General features: G+C 36.1%; 2 protein-coding genes and 1 long non-coding RNA gene across 6 annotated transcripts; 1 reads left to right on the forward strand and 2 right to left on the reverse strand.

The window, feature by feature from the left end:
• The first annotated feature begins 6,085 nt into the window (after positions 1 to 6,085).
• LOC113290245 lies at positions 6,086 to 8,992 on the forward strand. Of its 3 annotated transcripts, XR_003331522.1 has the most exons (4): positions 6,086 to 6,249; positions 6,738 to 7,120; positions 7,422 to 7,798; positions 8,104 to 8,992. It is a non-coding gene; the product is annotated as an uncharacterized LOC113290245 (long non-coding RNA). The 3 variants fall into 3 exon arrangements; XR_003331521.1 differs by having other exon boundaries at positions 7,422 to 8,992; XR_003331520.1 differs by lacking the exons at positions 7,422 to 7,798; positions 8,104 to 8,992 and having other exon boundaries at positions 6,738 to 7,268.
• On the reverse strand, positions 8,896 to 11,001 carry LOC113290244 (polyphenol oxidase, chloroplastic-like). Its single transcript, XM_026539842.1, has 2 exons — positions 9,732 to 11,001; positions 8,896 to 9,591 (listed from the first exon to the last, which is right to left on the reverse strand). Exons 1-2 carry the CDS (start codon positions 10,989 to 10,991, stop codon positions 9,046 to 9,048), a joined length of 1,806 nt encoding a protein of 601 aa, XP_026395627.1. The 5' UTR covers positions 10,992 to 11,001; the 3' UTR covers positions 8,896 to 9,045.
• Positions 11,002 to 11,793: 792 nt separating this feature from the next.
• Positions 11,794 to 23,657, reverse strand: LOC113290246 (vacuolar protein sorting-associated protein 53 A-like). Of its 2 annotated transcripts, none has more exons than XM_026539845.1 (25): positions 23,504 to 23,657; positions 23,220 to 23,309; positions 22,900 to 22,994; positions 22,363 to 22,419; positions 22,080 to 22,230; positions 21,581 to 21,651; positions 21,193 to 21,317; positions 20,606 to 20,766; positions 20,361 to 20,502; positions 19,824 to 19,887; positions 18,342 to 18,527; positions 18,222 to 18,263; positions 17,707 to 17,811; positions 17,542 to 17,601; positions 16,673 to 16,750; positions 16,474 to 16,581; positions 16,310 to 16,375; positions 15,940 to 16,017; positions 15,710 to 15,843; positions 15,509 to 15,602; positions 14,324 to 14,401; positions 13,530 to 13,592; positions 12,710 to 12,778; positions 12,535 to 12,630; positions 11,794 to 12,334 (listed from the first exon to the last, which is right to left on the reverse strand). In XM_026539845.1, the coding sequence occupies exons 2-25, from the start codon at positions 23,266 to 23,268 to the stop codon at positions 12,020 to 12,022; spliced, it is 2,487 nt and encodes an 828-aa protein (XP_026395630.1). In that variant the 5' UTR covers positions 23,269 to 23,309; positions 23,504 to 23,657; the 3' UTR covers positions 11,794 to 12,019. The 2 variants fall into 2 exon arrangements, with proteins under 2 accessions (XP_026395630.1, XP_026395629.1); XM_026539844.1 differs by having other exon boundaries at positions 12,710 to 12,781.
• Between the last annotated feature and the right edge of the window lie 770 nt (positions 23,658 to 24,427).

The following is a 24,427-nucleotide window of genomic DNA, read 5'->3' on the forward strand; positions in this document are numbered from 1 at the left end:
GTTAGACATATGAACACTCTCATATCAACCTTATTCATCTTAACCATATAAAGTTCAAATGACTCAAATTAAACTAGTTAAAGAGTTGTTCAATTGTTATATTCTCATAGAAGTATACAAGAACACAATTGAAGCAAAATCGGTTTGATTCACTCGAATCAATTCATGAACATTATAGCCACGGTTTGCAAACAATGCATTCCTTAATACATAAATGTATTAGTTCATGTACTAAACCGATTTTAGAACTTTAACCTTCAAGTACACGAACATGTACGCATACTTGAAATACTCTGACTGAAATTGGGTTTCGCCAATACACGAACAGGTACGCATACCATCAATCCCGGCAGAAAAACTCGGACATGAACCTTACGCCAGTACGCATATGGGTACGCATACTTAGGTTCCCGGATTTCTCAAACCAACAGGTACGCATGCGGGTATGCATACTATGGTTCCCAGACATGGATTATATATGTGCAAGAGTACACAACATGTCACAATCCAATAATGGTTAAGTGTTCTAAACTCTTATTTCAATCGTTTAAACTTTCTTAGAGGATGACAATAGCCGTTTTCACACACTATTAGGATCAAAGCAATTTTCAAGTTATTGAAATAACCATAACGAAACATTCCAAGTCTACACCAAATGATCGTATCAAACAAACCATATAAGATGTTACTCGGAGATTTTCACATGATCAAGATGAACTTGGTCGAAGCGAAAGCTTGCCAACACATATTCCGGGAAATATGTAAGCGAGTTAAGCTCAGCTCGAAATCTCAAATGCGTATAATAAAAAACTATATCGTAAGACGACTTATGTCTCAATATAGGAGATAGAGTAGAAATAGACTTTCCAAGTGATAGATGAGTTTCAGTCTTCACATACCTTTTTGTTGATGAAGTTCCACAAGCTCGCCTTAGTAGTTCCTCGTCTTCAAGATGAACGCCGTGAAGTCTAATGCTCAACTACACAATCTATCCTAGTCCGAGACATCTATAAGTATACTAGAAATCAAGACTTATAGTTTTGATCACTAACATTGACAAACAAGCTTGAGATAGCAACGCTTGCGAGTTCGACCGAGCAGTGCTCTAACAAATTGAAACAAAGATAATCAAATGAAAATACAACAATTGCGCCGAATTTCGTTAAGCAAAAACAAGTGATACCAAACAATAAAGAAGATATACCAAATCAATAAGTCAATAGAATTGACATAGTTTTTCTTAGGAAAATGTACAAAACAGTCCTAGTATTAGGACCCGATTCACAAAAGCATCCTACTGTAACAAACTATTAACAAAATGATCATACTTCCGTTAAAAAGAGAGTTAAGTGGTGACTCACAGTTAAATATGTTAATGAAATTACCCATGTGTCCTTCATATTTATCCTTCCATACACAATTTTAACTTTTGATTTCATTATGATTTTCTGACGGTGGTGCTATTTGTAGGTGGTGGTGCCACTTACATATCATTACACCGCATTGAGGATCTAAAATCGCATTCAGGATCGTTACACCGCATTCACCCAAAGGGTTCACCGCTTCCCCTTCGGGGTTTTGTAGAGATTCTTAAGCTTCCACCACCACCACCACCACTTCAACCAATCAGTTAACTAGGAAGGGTATTTTCGAAAAAGATAACACCGTTTTATTCAAAAGTGTTAAATCGGATGGAAAAAGACCATTTTGTAAATGAATTACAAAAGTATGATCATTTTGTGACCGAATTATAAAAAGTATGACCATTCTGTAATTGGCCCTTTTTCTTAACATGAAACAATTGAATCACAATAATCAATCCATACATCATAATGGAACATATCAATTGTACCGAAATTTTGTTAAGCAAAAGCAAAAAATATGCAATAAGATCAAGATTTTCTTAAACAGGAAAAATGATTAACTAACAAAATAAATTGTTACCTTGGTTTCCGCAACCTCTTCTTCCCAAAAAGATATATCATTTAAGCACTAGTTCTTCCTTGTAATTCCTCCAAGTGGCTTAAAATAACATTATTAGCCAAATAACGAGTCCTAGCTAATGTAGTTATGGGTGTAAATGAGTCGCACTCACGTGCTTATCAAATTCCCCACACTTGCATTTTTCTAGTCCAGAACAAAACAAAGAATATATCCGCTCTACGGCTGGATATGAAGAGAGATATCCGTTCTACAACGGATAGATAAAGATATCTGGTAAACAACGAGACAATTCCACTAAACAGTGGTGTAAAGATGTCTGATAAACTACTAGACATATAATCAAGAAGAACCGCTCAAAAGCTGGTCATATCATAAAAAAAATATTTATTTTATTTTATTTTTTATTTTTTTTGAGACCCGCTCAAAAACTGATCATATTATGCAACGTAGAAATTACATTGTCCTCAATGTAGATGAGTCATCCAACGTAGAAATTAAGGTGGAAAATTCTTAAGATGCAAAAGTAAACAAAGATAAAGAAAAGGGAACAAATCTGATGGGTTGACTCCTATGAAGCGAAAGGTATTTTTTCCCTGCTTACCAATTGCACGTAATCTCAAATGAGGTGAGGTTGGAACCCCAAAGTAACCCGTGAAGCATATATATAAAGTCTGAAAAGTTGGGGATCAACCCAACATATCATTTTAACTGAAAAGATGATCCTGCTGCAATAATGATTAGTACTCAGAGAGCCAAAACTGAATTCAACCTTATTCAAAACATAATTCGACCCTTGAATATGAAGTAAATCAAGTTCGCAGATAATTAGTAAAGATTGTTTGAAGAATTGAACAGTTGTTGTACTCCTTAAATATGGTTCTAAGTCCGAGGAAATATCTTGCGCGACAGATATTGATTTAAATTCACTCGATGAACAAGGGCTAAATGGAGCAATAATATCATAAATCATAAACCCACTATCATCTATAAAGGTTTCATTATTAATATCATCAAGATGAGAAAAATCAGAACTTGATAGGTCAGACAATGACTTAAAGGTCAAGGTCGGAGCTATCTCGACTAATGTAACTAGTCGAGACTCGGGCAGAACTAGAGGTTCTAGTTTACGCTTCCATTTATTAGTGTCTAGCAGTGGCGTAGAGTCTAATAATGCATTGACTTCTAGATTTTGAGGTTTGTTAGACTTTATCTATTGTAATCAATTTCCTACCCCACCTTGATCTTTGATCAAAACGGAAATCACATATATAGGCTTATCTGTGGGAGGAAGACTGTTTAAAGTCTTCAATTGAGTTGAATAAACTCTTAGGCTATCAAGGACGTTAGCTAAAGGGAATCATTTACGCTGAGTCCTGCTAGGATTCAAGAGGCATAATGAGTACGACTGTGACGGTTTAATTCGGCCGCAACTACATTCCAGTCCGAAGTTCTGATAATAGGCTAGTGTTTGTAGCGGCTTAATACAGTTTGGCGTTCAAGTCTGGACTAGGTCCCGGGTTTTTTTTTTTGCATTTGTGGTTTCTTTGTTAACAAAATTTCTGGTATCTGTGTTATTTATTTTTCTCATTATATTGTTTATCTTTATAACTGAAATATCATAGGTTGTACGTGAATCAATCAAAGTAGATATATCCATCCTTGTTTGTTGGATGCGACTTGATTGATTCTTAGATATTGATTTTTGAGATCGTCCAAGAACTCTCACACATAATCAGGTTCACGGATTAGATTTTGTAAAATTTCTGATTGTGAGAGAAAGAGATATAAGCTCTTCGTATAATTCCTTGATTGAGATTCATTAATTTGAACTCTCTAAATTGTATTCGAGTTTAGTCCATACAAGTTGTTTAAGAAAAAGTTTGTGGTGTATTTTGGTACCCCCACGTTTTCATCACTGACATCCAATTCCATTGATCTCAATACCTTCTCCGCTTCCCTCCCTACGAATCTACCATTTTTCCTATTATGTGATCGACTAAGACTGAAATGGAAATTTCTTGGTTTAGACTGGAATCATACAGATTGATCTCTCGAACTCAAATAACTTATACATCCATATATAGTGCATTTTTTAAAGGTTTAAACGATTTGCTCTTGCTATCTTCCTACTACACCATTTTACCTTTTTCCAAGTAAAACATTCTTTATCCACAAACAACAACGATATGTTTCGTCTGCAAATATACTTACAAGCATAAACGAAATCCTCCAATACGAGGTATGTCAATCTAATCAGATAACGTTCATATTCTCTTGAGTGATGAATTGATATGTAATACCCGCGTTCTTTTTCATACAGTATTAGGGTGGGAGCCCAATCCATTTGGATTGGAAGACTAGATGTAGCGCAATATGGAGCGGGAAATCTAGTTGTCGCTATGTTTCGATTGAAAAACACTTGTATTTTGCCTGAGAAATTGTATTTCTCTTTGTGTAAGCTTGCCCCGGATTTGCGTCAAAATGACTCTTGGCTAAGTATGTGTCAATATTACATCAAACAAGGGAATTTTAGACATTTTAATTTATGTTATAAGGTTTTGCATATGAATTTCGGTTAAAATTCATATCGTTCTCTTCATTTCTGATTTCTCATTGTCTTCCAGAAAAGAAAAAAAAATTGATCACAAAACTTGATTTTGAAGCTTGTTTTACATCGTTTGATTCCATTGGTTTGCGTTGGATTTGTTTGTTATACAAAAGGCAGGAGGAAAACTCTTCTCTTAAACTGTTTTGAATTGATTTCATGATTTTGATTCTCTAATTTCGAATTTAATGGAATTCAAGATTCTTTATACTTTTATGATACTTTATGTGATGAATTTGTGATGTTTAAAACGAATTCATGCGTGTTCATCTTGATTTTGATTTTAGGGTTCATGAAACAAGTTAGGGTTTCTTCTAATTTTATGTTAAAACTATATTACTTCTAAAAATTATCCATCGGTACTCTCAATTTATTAGAATCGAACTTTACTTTCTCTTGAAACTCAATTTAAAAGCAATTTAGAGATTTCTGAAATAGTTGTTTGTCCTGTTTTTGGGATGAATTCTCACCTAGTTCATGTAACTTTTATTTTTGGTCATAGTTTTTTTATGTAAAAGAGGGAATTTTCTTCTTTAAAACTAGCCAAGAATCAATGGATTCCGATAAGTAATGAAGTTAGGGTGAATTTTTGATTGAGAACTACCAAAACTGTAGGTTTCCGTAAACAGTTTTTTTTATCTGTATAAAGTTAACTATGGGCATACTCGATAAAATAAAACTTACCAGAATCAACGCATAATGATTGTGGCGATTTATGCATCTTTATTAGATTTCTCCATGTTTTAGATACTGTCCACCAATCCAGTTAGACACTTACTTCCCACCAATCCAGAGTTGATTCAGCAGGTACACGAATGACAATCTCTATTATAATTTCTGTCGAAAAAATACTAAAATTATCCATCAAATCCTCCTTTGTTACCAAAGAAAACATGGTTAAGGTTCGTTGAGGACGAATTTTTTTATAAGCAATTTCAAAACAAAAAATTTATTCCTACTTCTTTTATTTATTATTGGATGGATGTTATTACATGAAACTAGTTGGAAGCCTAACAAGCTGAGCTCCAACAACATACTATTACATTAGTTGAACAGGTTGTTGTGCTAACCTACCAGCGAGCCTCATGGGTAACCTAGCCAAGGGAGCCGAAACGGCGGGAGGGGGCTGAGATTGTATCACAAGGGGCAAACTAACACTACCTTCCATGTTAATTCCTACAATAGCCGAAACGGCGGGAGGGGGCTGAGATTGTATCACAAGAGGGCAAACTAACACTACCTTCCATGTTAATTCCTGTAATATTACGCCATTGGGGACTTGAACCTGGGACCTTCTGGAACGCATTGAACTTTGGGAAACATGGATGATCAGCTGAGCTAGGGTGCCGTTCTTATTTATAGAGAAAAATCTTTTATTTCCTAAAATAAAATTCACCAAGTTCATGCTACAAGAAGTGACCTACAAACCTTGTTCTTCCATGCGGACCATACCCACCGGAAAATCCAAGCCTTGTTGCCAGGTGGGTTTTACAGGTGGCAGTTTGTAAAATGTTAAGGGTTGTCTCACATAAAATCCTCTCTTCTTTTCGCTCTGTTCAGCTCTCAATCATTTTAACATAAATCCTAGATGAAACACCCTGAAATTGAAATCCAACAAAGAAGAAGAAGATAAAAATCTTCCCAAGCTGAATTACCACCTTATTTTATCCTCAGTTGTGCCTGTTATCGTCTTTTTTGAGGTTCGTTTTCTTCTTTCTGTAAAGCCCTAATTTATCTTTTCTTGATTGATGTTTGCGGTAATGAATAGGGTTTGAATTAAACAATCTAAGTAATTTGAATACTTTCTGTTAAAGGATTCATGATCCAGTGCATAGAAATTGTGGGTCTCATTTTAGTTTTTGAATTTTTGGCGATTTCACTAAAGTGAACTACTACTAATAAAAGCAAAAATGGCAAAAAAAAATTATAATTTTTGTCCAAATTCAGGTAGAGAGTGCAGCAAAAATATAGAACAATGCTAAAAAAAAACACCATAGGTTTGCAAATAATAAAGCAATGACAAGGAAACTGTAGATTTATTTGGCAACCTACTGCACCCTTTGTGTTTGTAGATTTATTTGGTGTTATGCTAGTTACTTTCACTTGCATTGCATTTGCGACATTTTGCTTGCTCTTGTAAGATTAAGATCGTGCACACTATTTTAAGATGGTTGCATAATTGTTTCAGATTTTTCATTTTTCATCTATGGCAAATGATGCCGCACTTGTTAACTAAATTTGGTGAAACATTTGTCTACTACGTGGATCAAGAGAAGTGGACGACTATTGAAATTTCAAGCGAGATGAAAAGCTATGACGAGCAAGCATTATGCACTGTAATCTCTTGCGATGGCAAGGTCGGAGTTCTTTATAATGCAAGAGAGTGGACGGAAATTTGGATATTAGAGAGTTATTCTGCTGCCACTTAACCGATTTTGAAGAGGAAGTTTCGCATAGACACTAGATGGATTTTTCAGAATAGTTATCATCCTCGTCCTATAGGAATGTGGTCGAATGATACAGTTATGATGGTGTGTGACACTACGGCTCTGTGGTTCAATTGCAATGATGGTACTTGTACTACTTCCGAATTCTCAAATTTAGGTGCATATGAACTTTATCTGTTTCGCACTGAATTTTGTTATTTTGTACTCTACATGATGATGCACAAGCTAGCAGCAAGCTCTTGATTTATTTTTCCTTTTTAGCTTCGTATTCATCTTCTTTTCCAGTTATTTTGACAGAGTAAGATTCTTATTTATAAATTTATTCTGAGCATCTAGAGTTATTTGTGGTTTGTTACATTGGGTTGTGGGCTGTAATTTTTATGGGCAAAATATGGGAAGGATAGTAATTTCTGGATTTGAAACAGACAAGTAATTGCACCAGCACTTGGGGTCTATGCTCTCTGTAAGAAACATTATGAAACATGGCTGTTGTTGGCAAGTCGGTAATGGGGAAAGTACCTCTACATGGTGTGATTCCTGGATCCGTACTGTACAGGGGTTCAAGCCTATATCCACGGAGGAAAATTCTACTTCAGAACTCAAATTAGTGGGCGTACATCTTAATTATCCTAGGAGATGGAACGTAGATAAGCTCAACAGTCTTTTCTCTTCCTGGAAGTGACTCACATCAGAATGATCCCTTTCGCTGAAGACTTACAGGAGGACAAACTGATCTGGATGCTAACGAACAAAGGAGATTTTACTACAAAGTCGTTTCAGATGCTTCCTTCTTGCTTTAGAGGTAACTCTTCTAATCCAGCTCACTCTGATTTCAATTGGAAATAGTTTTGGAACCTTAAAACTATGCCGCCTAAGGTTAAAACTTTCATATGGAGAATCATTCATTTGCGGAGTAGGAGTCTTAGCTAATCCTGGTCGTTTTATTAGCAATTATGATATGAAATGTAAACTCTGCGGGAACCAGGATGAAACTGTAGACCACTTATTCCTCAACTGCACATCCACTCTGTCCTTGTTATTTGCGTCTCATTTATCCATTATAGTGGATGACCAGCCTGACATGACCATAAACAACCTCCTAAACAGATTACTCATTGTTGACGATGGCGGCTGTGCTTTTGCGTATTTTGCTTGTCTTATTTGGTCGAGGAACAGGTATATATTCTCAAGGGTAAGTCAGCCGTTCACCAGGATTGTTTTGAAAGAGGCCAATTTCCTCTTTACAACTTACTTGGAAGCTACAGATCCAAGCAGTTTCGCGAGTCCCAACCCTAGAACTGGTGAAGCAGTCTCCTTCAGCAAGATGTTCCCCTTCTCTCGAAGCTGAAAATAAAGTGAATGTTGATGCTAGCATGAAAGAGGCAGAAAGCTGCTGTGGGCATATTATGGCTAGTAATGATACTGGTAGTTCCTGTGGATGTCAGTCCTATTATTTGCAGGAGTAAAATCAATCCTGCTATCCTTAAGAAAACAATGGGAGGATGGGCGACTCACCCATCTGGAGTAAAATCAAGTGTGTCATGGCTGGCATGTCAAGATTTCAGTTTGAAAATGGGAGGTTGTTCTTGAGATGAATGATAAAACGAGATGCCTTGTGACGACATTAGACGCCTTGTGGCTTCTGAAATGACTTGCAGTATCTCCAGCCACTCAAAGGCCAGATGAATATCTAACTACTAGATGAAAAATAACCTTAAAGGCCATTCCCAGGGGAGATGCTACACCAACCGAGCTTTCTCCCGAGAAAGCTCCCAACAGGGAAGCGGGATCCTTCTCTATTTCAGTGGGGAGAAAATCTACCGGTTAATCTATCATTTCCGCAATCCCACTAAATTCATTATTTAAAAAGGAAGTCTCAGTTTTTGTCAACTGTGAAAATTAGACCACTGACAAATGAAACTTCATAGCTGTCTGGCTTCTTTGCAAAAGAATTTTATTACAAATAGCACACAAATAAAAAGAAAAAAAAATGAAACAAACAACAATAAAAAAGGAAAAATTATAGAAAAGTGCCCAATAAATAATTATTTAAGAACCAAACTCAATTTCGATGCCTTCAATAGTAACAACTTCTTTTGCTCTTCCTGAATCCTTTGGTACTATCGTAACAACAATATCTTCATCATCTTCAGCTTCTAAATCTTCAAGAACTTCAGTTATTCCCAACTTCAAACAAGTCTTGATTTTCTTATTCTTTTTCCCATGTTTATGTGGCACATTAGTGAAACTACCAGCAAATTCACTCGATTCGGGACCGGTCTCATCTTCGTCGTTAATAAAGACGTCGAATTTCACAATGGCACTTCTATCAAGTTCAATGCCGCTTATAACCAATATCTCTTCTTTGTCTTCTTTTTCTTTCTTGCTTCTTGATTTTGTCTTTGGCCTCTTAACCAAAACTTGAACGGTCTTGTCCAGTACTATAGGGAACCCTGTCTTGCTTGCCGCCTGCTTCTTTGCTGCTTTCTTCTCTGCTGCCCTTCTTTTAGGAGTTACGGGTTTCGATTGCAACCATGGAATTTCCACATCTTGATACTTGTACCTTAGATTCTCTTGCTGCAAACAATCTTTATTCTGCAAAAATGAAAAAAAAAATTACTTATTTATAGAGGGTAAAAAAAATAATTATTTATTGATTGACCAGTCAAACGTTTGACCAAGACCCAAATATTGGACATTTTTGGGATCCTGTAGTGTTAAGTTAAAGGACATACCGTGACTCTGACAAGCTGCTTGTTCTCATCATAGAAAAGATAGGCTGCGTTCAAGAAATCAGGATCAGTGAAATCCTTCCTGTTTCCTCCCAAACTTTTCCATACAGTCCACATTCGATCAACATTGGAATGATGAGCGAAAAATATAGGGTCCCTTGCTGCAGAATAGAAGTTACCCATGTTTTCGACATTAGGTTGTGTTCGGTCTCCAGTCCACAAATGAACAGTGCCGTGTGGAACATTCTCAAGTGTTCCAGCACCAGGATTTGCTTGTCCACCGGCTCGATACGGAGTTCCGAGGAAAAGTGTTGCAGTCTTTGCACCAGATACCATCTGACGATACATAGTAGTAAGATTACTAGTATACTGTTGTTGTGCAGGGAGATTAGGATCGACAAGATTGTAGTTAAGATCCAATAGAAAATCCGGTTGATGCTTAGCGTCACGAAGTTTGTCATAAAGAGAAGAACCTGGGTTTGCGTACATAGAAGGCATCTGCATGCCTGCGGGAGAATCCCAGTTCCAGAACGGCAAAGCAAAAGTTGGATCACCAATCAAGCTACCCAAGATTCTCTCATGGAAGTAAAGATAATATCTATGGAATGGAAAGAAGAGCCATGAATTGTGGACTTGAATTTCCAAATTAGGGAACCCAGCCTGATCATATGCACCATCACAGTAAGCACAGTGGACATTAGCTTGTTGCTTAAAACTACGTGGATCGTCGTCTGGAAGAGCTCTCATGAGTTCATAAGCTTTCGTATATTTAGCAATATACTCATCATCAACTAAATGCGCAGCTGGACGAACCCTGAGTGGAGTAGAAGAAGATGGGAGCTCAAAATCAACGATTTTTGTGTTCGGTGGCGGGCAACAATTAATTGGTGCAGCACCAGCAGGGAGATTTGCTGGACCACATTTTGATAAATCCGGTGGAGCAATTGGAGCTGCCATAGCCTCACGGCCAGCACCGAACCCAGCTGTTGTTGTTGCACCATATAAACCTCCTAAACCAATAAGCATATTTCTTCTATCAATAAAACCATTTTCATTTGCATCTTTGCCCCGATCCTTATTAGCTCTACATTTGATAACCTTAAAATGGTTGAGTTTGTGTTCTCTGACAACAGAGATCTGTGATGAGGATTTTCTTTGGGAGAAAGTAGAGCATGCAGAGGGAGACCTTGTAGAAGTAGTAGAAATGGAAGCAAGAGAAGAAAGAGATGATGCCATGGCTTTGCTTTGAATATTGAAGTGCATGCTTGGAATATGTCATTGAGTTTATATAGTCGAACTATAAGGCAGCTGATCCTGGTATTAGTTACGTGTAGTAACTTAAAACTTTTCCACATTCAAAGTGTATAAAAAAATATATATTTCACATTCTATTTTAGCCGCCTGTTCTTTTTAGTTACCTAAATCTAGCAGAAAGTGACTAAATCTAGCAAAGAGGATGAAGCCGCCTTCTATTCTTGATATAAATATTAGTTTGATTTTTCAGACAGAAGATCACTTTATTTGGCAAAGAGTTGAAAAATGAAGAACACCCCAAAAATTTGACACCCATGACTACGACATTTACCCACTACTTGTGCTATTGGAGGAAAGTCTGGTGGTAACTTGTTCTTATTGGTGTCAACTTTTAAAAAACATGGTTCAAAAAATTGGAATTAGATGTTATTTGCATGTGGTTAAGAATTATAATTTGTCATCTTACTTCAGATTTGCGTTGCCAACTCTTCTTTGCTTTTTCCTTGTGTTTTTGTTTGTCAAGGGCTTGTTCTCGGTAAGTAAGGTGTCTCTTCAACCCCATTTAGAAACCGTGTTCGTGTGACTAATTCTAGCGAAAGTCACCTCTTTGAATATTTGATATGGACCATAGAATAATTGAAAGAAAAAGAACAAAATCATGAAGGATTAACAGTGTGATTGAAAGAAAATTTGAAAATACGAAATGCAGCTCTAATCAAATTTGATTGGAGAAAAACTTGAAACTGGAAAACACGAGGATCATGTAGAATACGCATCCGTCGTGCTATTTTGACCTCAGAAATAGAAGAGGTAAAGTTAACAGTCTTAATCTCAGCCTAGAGCTATCCTACTAAGATTCATGGAACTTTCCCAGCTTTTCTTGTTTTTGAAAGTACTTCTATATGACTTTTTGGAGTTTTAACCCTATTTGTTATACACGTAGATACATGTAAAAGATATAAATCTGAATTAATTTTCAAAAATGAGTTTAACCCTCGGTAACAAATTAACTCTACACAATATGACAACACTTCTTTTCATGGACTAAAAAGCTTGCGGAAAGGCCCATCTTTCCTATCCTTGGCTGCCTCTGTTAGGGCAATGAATCTTTTGAAACCAGTTGTTGCAGCACCTCTTCCAAGTGCAGCTGCTCGAGTTAACACATCCTCACGAGAAGCAATACCCATGGTTGAGATTGCATTACCAGCTGCTGCTGCTGCTGCAGCAACAACAGCAGGGGATGTCGGTGCTGCCGGCACAACTGACTGAACAACAACCGATGGTTGGGTAACCCCGGATCTGTTCTTATTGAAGTCGTCCAGTATACTTTGCTGATCTGCTTTCTTCAGGCCCTGCACATTATAAACCATTGGACTGAATTATCATGCAATCAACTTAGCAAATAATGAAATATCAAATATGCATGCAAAAACAGGTAGACAAAGACGCTCTATAAACTGGATGAAGGCGATGAAGGATTGTCAAACATCACCCAAATCAACATAACTAAGAGCAAATAGATTTCAAGATTTCATGTATGAGAATATATTACCTTAAGCTCGAGAATTCTTTGAAATTCTGAAGGTGTTCCCTCTGGAAGCAGAGCTCTGTAAGTATCGCTGACAGAATCAACAGGAGATAGAATAACCTGCGAAAGACAAACTTGAGTATGTATCCAAATTTGGTTTCCTGAGTATAAAACTGGAGGATGACTTATAAACTATTACCTTCAACAGTGCTTCAGCTTTGCTCATCTCACGACTAACGAATTTTGAGTAGCTAGAGGCACTTGTTGTCTGCTGTATAATCACCAAGCAGAACTGTAAGTTAACAAACCCCAACACTACATCCAAAGCAAGCCAGTGCAGATGATAAATTCTACAAAATTTGGTAAATCAACAAGTTCCCCGCCCTTTTTGTCAACAGCTCTCAACTCTTCCAATAAAATAGAGGCTAAAAAGTTCAAAATGAGCCCTAACCTCCGATAAACATCAACGGGACAAAATAGAACTCCCTAAAAAAATAAACTTATTGCTACTTATTTCCTAAACAAAATAATAACTGCAAGGTTTCATAAACAAAATAAACTTATTGCTACTTATTTCCTAAACAAAATAATAACTGCAAGGTTTCATTATTCCTTTTAAGTTGTAGATTCCTAAGATGTAAATCAAATTATTAGCACACCGGTAATGTTTTTACATGGTTCCCAATATCTAAGGTTTTGGTAGCAACCAGAATAATAGTTTCTGATTATTTATGTTTGTGCTGTAGGTAGCAGTAGATGGCATCATTTCAGAATGCACTAAGGTTTTGGTAAGAGATGCCACGGATATTCAGCTAACAGTATCCTGAAGAAAGAAACTTTTGACATTTCGTACTAAAACATAATTCAGTAAGATATTTGTTTCTCTTTTTTTATTCTTTACAAGATCAGCATATTGAGGATCCAGGAAATGAGCAAAATGGAAGGCCAGAATCATGAAATAAAAAAAAAGAATCATGAAATACAAGAATATGAAGGTGTATATTTGTCTGTTAGCTTACAGTTCTTCCCAAAGAAGGAATATCCAAAAGGATTGTCTTTACAGCCTGAGTATCCAGCAGCATCTGCAGCAGTTTAACAAGAATGCAATTAGCAGAAAGATATTAAGTGGTTTAATCCTTTATACACTACAATTCCTTATTAAAGAACTTTGGTGTTCGGACTTCTGATTTTCATGAAAAACCAAAAGATGGTAATCACCCGTATAGCTATATAACATCTGTGAACTCCAGCTTTCTTGAACGATGGCATGAATAAATTACAGTAGTTTCTAGAGGAAAATTAGAAGCTTTTCAGTTACCCTAAACAATTTCTATAAAGAGGGAAATCTATAGATTAGAAGGATCAACAAAACAAGAACGATCAATAGATCAACAAAAATAAGAATTACGGCCAATGCAACAGTAATCATGCAGTTGTGCAAGACAGTTCACAAAGTGCCAAAGAGTCATGTTATATTCACACCATAGATAATCTTATTTTGGTCTTAGCTAGTCGAAGGCAGCAATCAAAATAACTTGTGTCTCATTAGCCACAGTCAGTCTTATTTAGTCAATTTGCTTCTTTGGTTGTTTAGGTGTATTTTCAGTTTTCACCAACTTAAATGTTGCTTAATATATATGTCTGTGTGATAATTTCACTACAACTTTGAACTAGATTTACACCACTGATTACTGATTTCTGGGGGCGACTGAGACATACAACATTTTCTATGCATCCGTGACCGAAACTCGGATTTTCCTATTAAAGCCTCAAAATGGTAAATAGCTATAAAAGACATGAGAAAAAGTAATACCTGTTGTGCTCCGGTCTCCGATATGTGTTTGCACTTGTAAATGTTGAGGTAGAAGCGTGGACCCAAAGAAGCTGCAAGCTGATACAATAACCCATATGTGAATTAAACAGTAGGAGAGAAGCTTGAATGATGAAAGTTTCGAATCAATATCGGCATCATCAAAATTCACCAAAGATACAAATTGTAAATCCACCATTCCAGCGAACTTATACGTTTACTTAATCAATTCACAATATTAGGTGCAGCAATTAAGATTACAATGTTTTTCCTCTATGATCGACTACCAGTTTAGTGTACTACAGGAATTTTGGGATATGTCACTCCAGCAGAATTATAAATCACCTTACAAATCAACTAGTTGGTTAACTGAATTTATAATTTACTTTACATATAGAGTATGAACATGAAGAGAAGTTGCGCGAAGACTAAGTGCAGCATACATGTGCAGAATGTTCAAATATACATATATATATATATATATATATATTCAAAAGGTTGAAACAGAATCAAAGAATATAAAAGAATCCGTCATAATAAAAGAACTCTGCAAATCCTAACTTAACTAAGACAGATTGGAAAATAGTTCATAAGGTGCATTAACTTTGAAGTTTAATGATAATATTCAATACATTCCATTTGTGGTATACCATAATCATTATGCTTGGCTCATATTAACGAAATTTCAAATACACGGTTAGGTAAGCGAAGGATCATATATTATCGTGTAACCTATTTATGGCTGGTTTTTGCTTCGATATGCCTGTGACTAAAAACTGAATATTTTTTCAACATTTTGCACCCCACATGCTCATTTGAGAACTATTAAATATTTAAAATTAATCATTTCCTAGATTTGTTTAAATTTATCATCTTAACTGCGTATCCACATTGATCATTGTGTAATACCAATCCAAACATTTGAGTCATGACTCAGCAGATTACTTACAAAGATCACAAGGGCTTTTATCTTGTTGCCACTTCAGTAATCTCTCATTCTCACTTACTAAGCTAACGAGGAAAACATTCATAACCTTTAAACTAAAAAGACTTCTTACAGAAAAAAAACAATTACAAGAACTAAAAGGAAGAAATCACATATCAGCAATCATCAGATTATTAACCCAGAAATAGAAGATAAAACATCTATAGAATGTTCTATCATAGTATCATGTTTCTGGTTCATACCTTGTCTAAGAAAAACTGGAAGTAAATGGGAGTTAACAAACTTCCGAGCACAGGAATGCTGCTATTAAGAATCAAATTTATGCTATTGACATACCTACAGAAAACACCCAATTGGTTATTCTTGCAAATTACATCAATTTAAAAGCTCGGCGACAATAGTATAAAGACAAGCATGAACACGTAAGGGGCTCTGTAACTTACTCTGATTGGTCACCAACACTTTCAAGTGTACCCCATGGAACACGTGTCATCGCAGCCATTTCAGCATCAAATTTGGTTTCTAAACCTTGCACTAACGTCAGCAACGCTCTAGTTATTACTGTTGAGAATTCACCCTGAACACAAACGCAGGCACATAATTCACGTGGTTATGGACCGATACTGTTAGGGAATAGCAGATGTAGCCAGTTAGGTCTAGAAGATTCAATTACCTGCACATCCGACATATCCACCTTATCTGCATACTGAGAATCAATGATTTTTGCCACGTTTTCAGCTAGTTCACCAGACTGTCGAAGAAACATTTTTAATTCCCAAACACTAAAATCACTCAATAGATTATTTGAAAACTAGCTGAAAACATTTTTTGATCAACCAAATCTCTTTTCACCAAAACATTTGGTTTTTAAGGGCTATACTAGTTCTTTGAGTTTTGGTTGTTCGCAATAAAACATTGCATCTCTCCAGAAAAATGAAATCTGATTGATTCCCAATCCCCATCAGATTGATAATCAATTACATTTGTGTATAAAGAACGCAAACTCGTGTGAGCTCAAAAAATGAAAGAGCAAAGAAACTAACCGTTTTATGGCAATATTCTGCAGTATTCACTATATAGCAAATCACCCTTTCATCCCTGTCAGAAGTCTGCAACGCACTGTCAGATACATAGATAAAACCAAGTCGAAAACACTAGACGGTACTTAAGAGTCGATTTCTAGCTTAAAGACATGGACAGAAAAGACCTTGATCTGCCCATCAGTACCAGTAGCGGCTGCCACTATCCCCACTCCACCTTTTGGTAATCTTGCGAAAAGTTTAGTGGCATATGTTCTAAGAATCCTTTGGAACACCTAATAAATGAAGATAAGAATTCATAATGCGACCGATCTTTTAGAAGTTGATAAAGATTACTATGATAAATAATGACTTTAAATAATGTACCTTAAACAGATTAAACAACGTTTGGTTCTTCGTCAATGCACTGCATCTTTTCAAGCTTCTCCTGATTATCAGAAACACCTAAGCAAAAACATGGGAAAATAACAACAACCAAGCCTTTAGTCCCAAATTACAGAAAACATGGGCAAATAGGTAGCTCAATATAAGAAGCTGAAATCTGCAATTTGCTATAAACTCAATTGATCAAGATTCCGATGCGGAAAGCTTGGATTACACCAGTGTCTTTTTTCTTCACATTTATTAGGAATTCCATAAGCACATAATGTATCATCTTCAACTAACCATGGAGTATTCTGTAGTACATTGCTGGGAAGCGGGAACTTATAAAAAGTACCCAACAAGACTTCACCGGATAAGTTTTAGGTAAAGACTGTAAGCTTTACGGACTCAATACACCGCAAGCTTAAGAACGTATTACAACAGAATAAGTAGAACGTAAACAATATAAAGATGGTTGATGGGACTTCAAATATTGGGTTCCAAATCTTTACGTTTATTTGTCTTACACTTCAAACTAAAAATGCCTCTAAAACTTATCAAAACTGAAAATTAACCACTTTTCTACGACTGATTACTGTTTAAAAAGAAAAACAGAAAAGACATTTGGCTAGGATCGTCTAGTCTGGACACTTTGCAACACAAGATGGCACCCATGTGAAGCGAAAATATGACGAACCCAGCACCTAGCGAGAGACATGACTAGTGACTACACTTATAACGGCAGGCTGACGCCACCTTGACCAACTCAATGGTGACTTAGCCTTCCTCAAAAATTTAAAAGGGACAGCCCAACACAATATATATATATATATATAACAGCAAAAATAACTAATATATGGTTCCCAACGCACCTGCATGCTACTTGATAAAATGTTTGTCTGACTTCCCTCCTCCGTATCCCAAGTTTCATCCTATTGATTGAAGGTGGAACATTTGTTATTTGCAGAATGGCATGCAGAAAAAAATAGAAAGGAATATATTCAAATAAAAATCAACAATACAATCCTAAATAATACCTGAACAAGTTTTTCCAGGGTCTCCATTAGTGTTTTCTCCTCCAGTTCGACATATCCAATCAGGTGAGGTTCAAAGCAAGATGAGATAATCCCTCGGAAGTTGAACTATCAAATCAGTGAATGAAAAAAATTACTTATTAGCGGAAGCACGAGTGGTAAAAAGATGATATATAAGGTGACCCGAATGTGGACCATAGATTAGACGGAAGGTGTGACACTAAGTGAAATGGCCCATCAGTTGGTGATTTTCCATCCGGGGCTATATGCCAAACTTATTAGTACAGCTCCCAGTATATCTACCTGGCCAAATTCCATATGTTTGACAATCTGGATACTTCCTAACGATGTCAACCATAGGTTGATGTCAAATCCTATTACTTACCAGTAGACCATGAAAATTCAATTAAGTAGGCCCAACATATCAATCTTACGTTCTAGCTGGTATCTTGAAATTTAAACAGTAAAAATAATAAAAAGCAATAAGTTTATTAGAATCAGTCAATATAGAAACATACTCCAGCTCCAGGAACCGATAAGTCTTTATGGCCATCCTTTTCCTGCGATTTTATTAAGATCAGAAACAAGCATCATCATCTGATAAAACTATAACTTAGACAACATTTCTGTACACATACCTCTGAACCACTCCCTTGATGTGAAGCAAGCTTCTTTTCGTACTTCTTTCGAATGTCTATTACAGCTTGGTTATTACTCTCTCCTTTATTTACATCCTCAACATCATTCCCAGCTTCCCTATTCCAAGTGCCTCCACTGAATTTTTCAGCCAACTCATCCTCAAACTCAATCGTCCTTTGTAATGCCTGCAACGGTCACCAAAAAAGAAAATGTAAGCACAATAAAGAACTAGGGTAATAACATGCTTTGAAAGAAAGCTCATCATTTGGAATGGTACAGACTTTAATCGAGGTTGTTTAATAGAACAAACCGATGCAAACTATTATTCAGCATCCAGTGTTTAACAGCTTGGTTTCATGCGTACCCTAAATTTCCCTGGCTGAGCTAATTTTTATTTAATAGAAATCATCCACGGGATCAGGAAAGCAGCATGTAGGAAATAAATTGTGTCGAGGAGTTGCTGGAAGTGTCGCTATCAGCATATCACAGTACAATAATTCCGTAAAAAAATTAACAAAAAACAAGAAAGACAAAAGGAGATCCTAGTTGAATAGCATGTTGACAGAAAGGAAACATACCCTATCACCCTTGGGGAAGTCTAGGCAAGCTTCTAAGTTGATGACTAATGCACTAAACTCCCTTCCCTTTGGAACAACTTATCAAAACATGACATTTTGCATCATGCACTACCCAGGAAAAGGAATAGTGACTTTGACCCCTGTACATGTAATGTGGGAGCCTCTTTCCATACTTAACACCATAAAGTTAAAAGACAACTTTCCCCCAACTAGATATGGTGAAAAAATCCAAATTATCAGCCTCTGAAAAGTCTAATGAGTGTGTATAGCACCCTTGGCATATTATGTAATATATGCAAGACCTAGGGCCCCTGAAAGCGTGAGGTGGTCCAATAGTAACCATGTCGAATTTTCAGGTGGCATTTTGGAACATGACAATTAACAAGGCCTGGAGGTGATAACTATGATATCTTGCAGATACATTATTTTAAAACCACTACAACAGAGACGTTTCTACTGAAGCATGCTCCAACAATTGATTTGCAGACTCTGTTTGAAAGACAAGAGCGAGCCTGTTCAACTAAGACCTAGAACTTCAACAATTAACTTATGTAATACCAACAAGCTGCTTGGTGCCCCTCCAGGAACCTTCCTCTCTACTGTATTGGTACTTTGCCATCATTACATCTTGAAGAATCTTTATATGACCCTTCCATTTGTCTAACCATTCGCAACTCACAAGAAGAAAATATAGATCATGACCACAAAGAATAGTACATGACTACAAAGAATATCGTGCATGGTTGACAAACTGGACTGAATTTATATCTGATTAGTGATTTCACACAGGAGTAGAGTGTAAAACTTGCGAGACCAATAAGTGCAAATAGGAACATACAAATAAGAGGAACAAGATGTACTCTGCGGCACAACATGCATTTTAGTCAACAAAGGAAAACTTACCAACAACAGAGTTCCAACATCGGGCTTTTCTTTGAGATTATCGAGTATGTCCTCAAGTTGTGTTCTACAGAAAGAAAAAACACGACCACCAAATTCTTAATTCTTAATATTGCTAATGCAGAAATATACACTGATCTTAAAATTAAATGACAAACACAATAACTTGTACAAGGTACTCAACACAAACAGAGATAGACTGACATCCATTGTTGTGACTGATGAGATGATACTTGTTGGTTTAGAGTTGGACAAGTAAAATGTCATGCCCTTGTTTATTTCTATCACGGGAAATGAAGCTAATAAAATTGTAAAAGTGTTTCATGTGTATCCTTTTCATGGAAAATAAAACATTTCTATCCTCCACGGAAGATGGATCAATGCAGTGAAAAGGTTAGCATCATGGCCAAACTGAAGTAAACTGAGAGATAAATACATAGATTTTTGCATTTACGTTTCTGGAGGCAATTTACTATGTCTTAAATCAGCTAGCAAAACTGTTTATTTGAACAGAAAAGATACAGAAAGTTGATGGTAAACCTTGTCAATTTACAAAACTGGATACAAAGCAAGTACGCAACATGCCAAGAAGAAGGAAAGATCTTCCAAATTTCGTCATTTGTTCGCAAACGCCGTTTGATCCATGCATATCTCCGTTCAGCTTTATCCAACTTGGCTAATTCTGTAGAATACCAAATACACAAGAGAAAATTAAAATGTTTTAGCTTAACTGCATGACAAATAAAACTAAAGAGTAAGGAACCACAAAAACCAAAATTACAAACCAGCTCCTTCAAAGATCTGACGGTATGAAGTAAGCTCCCTACTGCAAAAGTTTTTCACCAATTCTTCCCTTACAGAAGGCTCCAAAGCATCAACAACTAAGCAAGCATCAGATAATTGTTGCAATAAATTGGCTTCCTCTGTCTCTTTCCCTGTACCTAAGCTGCCAAAACAAATCAAATGAAAAAATTTCTAAATGCTTATTTGATATTTCTTTTGAAATAGGAACTGCTGATTTCATTTTACTTTAGAAAAACATACAGAACACAGTTCAAAAAAATTGTCATTTTAAAAGTAGCTTTTGCAAAAAACGTCTTCTCCCAAGGTGCTAGCCCATAAAATCCCACATTAGACATTACAACTTTTAGGATTAAAGCTACTGATTATCGTATAAGAGGGAGAGGCACGGATGATCACGATGTTTCAACAAAAAATACATAAAACCCATAAGTTAAATATTGATGCGGGCAGAAAGAATATATTCAACAAACACCTAGATATGAATGACAGCACTGCCACCATTAAATACGATTAACATTGGCATATCTTCCAAGTACTACATCCAATTTCTCGTTACATATTTACATACCTTGAGAAATCCGAGAATACATGAGATTTGAGTATTTGTTTGATGTTTTTGAACTTTTCTCTAAGCTCATTAATCTTCGGAACATCTCTATAGGCCTCAAAATGACTGCATAACTGGTTTACCGCCTGAAAGCAATTGCAATTTGTGTCAGCAAGAAAAATAAGCAGTTCCTTTTATACGATATAAACAGACTAGGTTATATCCATATGACAGGGTCACTTGGTTTATAATCCTTCAGATGATGCACTTACAGTTCTTCGCATAAAACTAAAAGATTTATACTTCAGACAGAATATAAAAAGGATGCACAAACCACGACATTTAGAGAAGATAACAGCGAAATGTTAGCCATATTTCATTACTACCAATCTAGAAGATATTGGTATACCTCCAACTGAGCCGCTGCTTCCTTGTATTGCCGCTTTGAAGCCATTACTTGAAGCTGCTCAACAGCTGAGACTGGAATTATCATGAAGTGAGCAACAGTAAGAAATACGTCAAAAAGACATCCCGCTTAAGTAATCACATTTGCAAGCAAGCATATCCTTAATGAAAACTGGAAATAAGTTAAACGTCTTCTGGTATGGCTACTGTGGAAAGAACTAAGAAATTAAATTTTATAAAAGATCGTTATTGTTGCAACTTCATAGAAGTCTACATGGTAAGTGAACCGCAACACGGCCATAATCCAGTTAAGAATTAAATTAGCTACGATTGGCAAATGGTACTTTATATATACTGCACTCAAGCCCGCGTGAAGATGATCTGAGGACAAATTGCAATTGATACATGTTTTACTAGTTTACCACCATGGACACTTTGAAAAACAGTTCGTATCCTGAGATACACTAAAAGATGTAAAGAGATCACAAAAGTATAATGCTAACCGAGCATTGTAAGTCGATGAAGAGCAGTGATTGTAGTTGTTATGTGCTTCTTTGCAAAATCCAGCTTTTTGATGTCACGACAAATTTCTTGAACCACGGTTTCACTTTGCTCGGCCTTGGTTTTTATTTCTCGGATCTTATGCATGAGTTCCTACATACATAATAACAAAAGAGCAGCGTAAGAAACCTGATCACCCTAATAAAAAACGACGACGAGATGCTCGAGGAGGCACGAATATTTATCATTACAAACTAACTTATGTTCCACGGTTTATAAACAAACCTGAACAGCACTTGTAGCTGCAGCAAGATCTTCTTTGGCTTTAGTACCAGAATTGCTCTGTACGATAAAATTGTAACCAATCAGAAAAGTTGAAAAACGAGAAATTGATTAAACATATATATCATAATCTTCTGAACCACAAGTAGTATATGTAAATTACATTTTTAGAGGTGAGCACCACAAGAGGCAAAATGAGCTTTCCAATTCAAGGTTTATGAAATTCCCACTAAAATTCTCGCAACTATACCATCTGACCTATCCCTAGAGCTACAACAACGCATATGCTGCCTAAATTTGCATAAAACCTATACGTGAAACTTGTTTGATTGTCTACAACTCTGGGTTACGCACTGATGCATAAACCTAAAAGTAATGCTACATTTCATCAGCCAGCAAAAACACACATCATTCAGAGAAGACCACCACTACAGTCGTAAAGCTCAGAGAAACAAGTGAAAACAGGTAGGTATAGGTGGATAATTCAAGTTCATATGTTATGACTTATGAGTAAATTGCTAAAAGGAAACAGAAAGAAACCTGTTGGCGAACTGCAGTCAGTATCCCTGCATCAACACGACTAATCTCACTCTGAATCTTTTGAATAAGTGGCTCCACTCCAGGTAAAGATGCTTCTGCATTAGACAAATTTTTCCACAACTTCAACTCAATTGAAAATAACAGTAAGTTAAAACTCCAAGGAAGCAAATGCTGAGTAGTATATCACATAATCACGGTAACAGACTAATCACTAACATGATTTCAAGTACTGAAAACAAGTCGAAACACATGCAGATCTCAGTTCATAACCAAAAACTAAACTCCGAATTGAATAGCATGAAATTAGAATCAATAATAACCTGTAGGGAACATCTGGTTGATGTACTCCAGTGCACCTGACTTATCCATGGCTTTTTGTAAAACCTAGAATCAGATTCTTACTTAATTTCCTAAAATCAACAACACAGAACCAACAATCAGAAGCAGATAGATAATGAATACTGTAAAATACAAAGAAATCTCTTTCCTAAAAAATCGGAATTCGTGAATAATGTGGAGATCGAAGATTTGAAATGAAGTAATTGCCACAATAGCAAGTAAGATCATGATTGAAGATCAAAATGTAGTGTAGATCTGAACATACCTTTGTAAATGATCATCGAAATCTGACTGAATTTCTGTCTGATGATGAATGATGAGATCTCTCCTTCTTTTTGTGTTGTTGGGTTAAAGAAGAAGACGGGCGAGTGTTGTCTGTGTGTCTGTATGGATCTTGAAGAACCCGATTAACTTAGTGGTTAAGCTGTGGGCGGTAAGAAAGATGATATGAGCCCAGTGAATATTATTAGTACTTTTTTTGAACTATGATTTTGGGCATACATACCGAATGAAGACAAAAAGGTTGTGAAATAGTAAAATCAGATGATCTCTTAACCCAAATTTTTTTAATGGCAAATCTGCCCTTTACGTATTAGTGTTAATAATCTTGATTAGTGATTAAATATTTTGTTTAGTGATTAAAATAATTTTCAAAATTATAAGAGTTGTTTAGATGAAAAATTTGAGGAAAAAAAATTAAAGTTTTGGTTTGGTTAAGAAGGAGAGAAAGAGAAGGAGAAAGTGAGAAAATTCTAATTCTTGATTCAATGGAGGATGAGGAGGGTCATCATTCATCTAAAAAACCTAGGAAAATACATATCAACTACAACAATGATCCAGAAATGGCTGATTTCTTAGATTATGAGAATGATTTTACACCCACTCAAACTCAAGCTCAAACTCAAGCTCAAACTCAAGATGATGATTTTTATGAGCCAAATCCTGATGATGAAGACATTGATGAGGAACCCAATGCTTCTAATACACAGGTACACTTAAATCCTATACTTAATCTCACTTCTATAGCTCTCAATTATCAAAAGTTAGGTTTTTTGAATCATGGTTCGGCGAAACAGGTTGAGGTTCGGCTCACATCTATGAGCCGAATCTACCAATTGATGAACGGTTCGGCTTACTGAATCTGTTTACTGCATGCGCCGAACCTATAATTTCCAATTCCAACCATTTT

The sequence above is a fragment of the Papaver somniferum genome, chromosome 6, assembly GCF_003573695.1.
Source record: "Papaver somniferum cultivar HN1 chromosome 6, ASM357369v1, whole genome shotgun sequence".
NCBI classification, from domain to species: domain Eukaryota; kingdom Viridiplantae; phylum Streptophyta; class Magnoliopsida; order Ranunculales; family Papaveraceae; genus Papaver; species Papaver somniferum.

What these genes read in the sequence shown, in the direction of transcription:
- LOC113290244 (XM_026539842.1), bottom strand. Translation starts at nt 10,991, where the DNA reads ATGCACTTCAATATTCAAAGCAAAGCCATGGCATCATCTCTTTCTTCT. An exon ending in AGCAGCTTGTCAGAGTCACG is followed by an intron (nt 9,592 to 9,731) that starts GTATGTCCTTTA and finishes TCATTTTTGCAG; the next exon opens with AATAAAGATTGTTTGCAGCA.
- LOC113290246 (XM_026539844.1), bottom strand. Translation starts at nt 23,268, where the DNA reads ATGGATAAGTCAGGTGCACTGGAGTACATCAACCAGATGTTCCCTACA. An exon ending in ATCAAGGGAGTGGTTCAGAG is followed by an intron (nt 18,264 to 18,341) that starts GTATGTGTACAG and finishes ATAAAATCGCAG; the next exon opens with GAAAAGGATGGCCATAAAGA. An exon ending in GTACTGATGGGCAGATCAAG is followed by an intron (nt 16,376 to 16,473) that starts GTCTTTTCTGTC and finishes AGTGCGTTGCAG; the next exon opens with ACTTCTGACAGGGATGAAAG.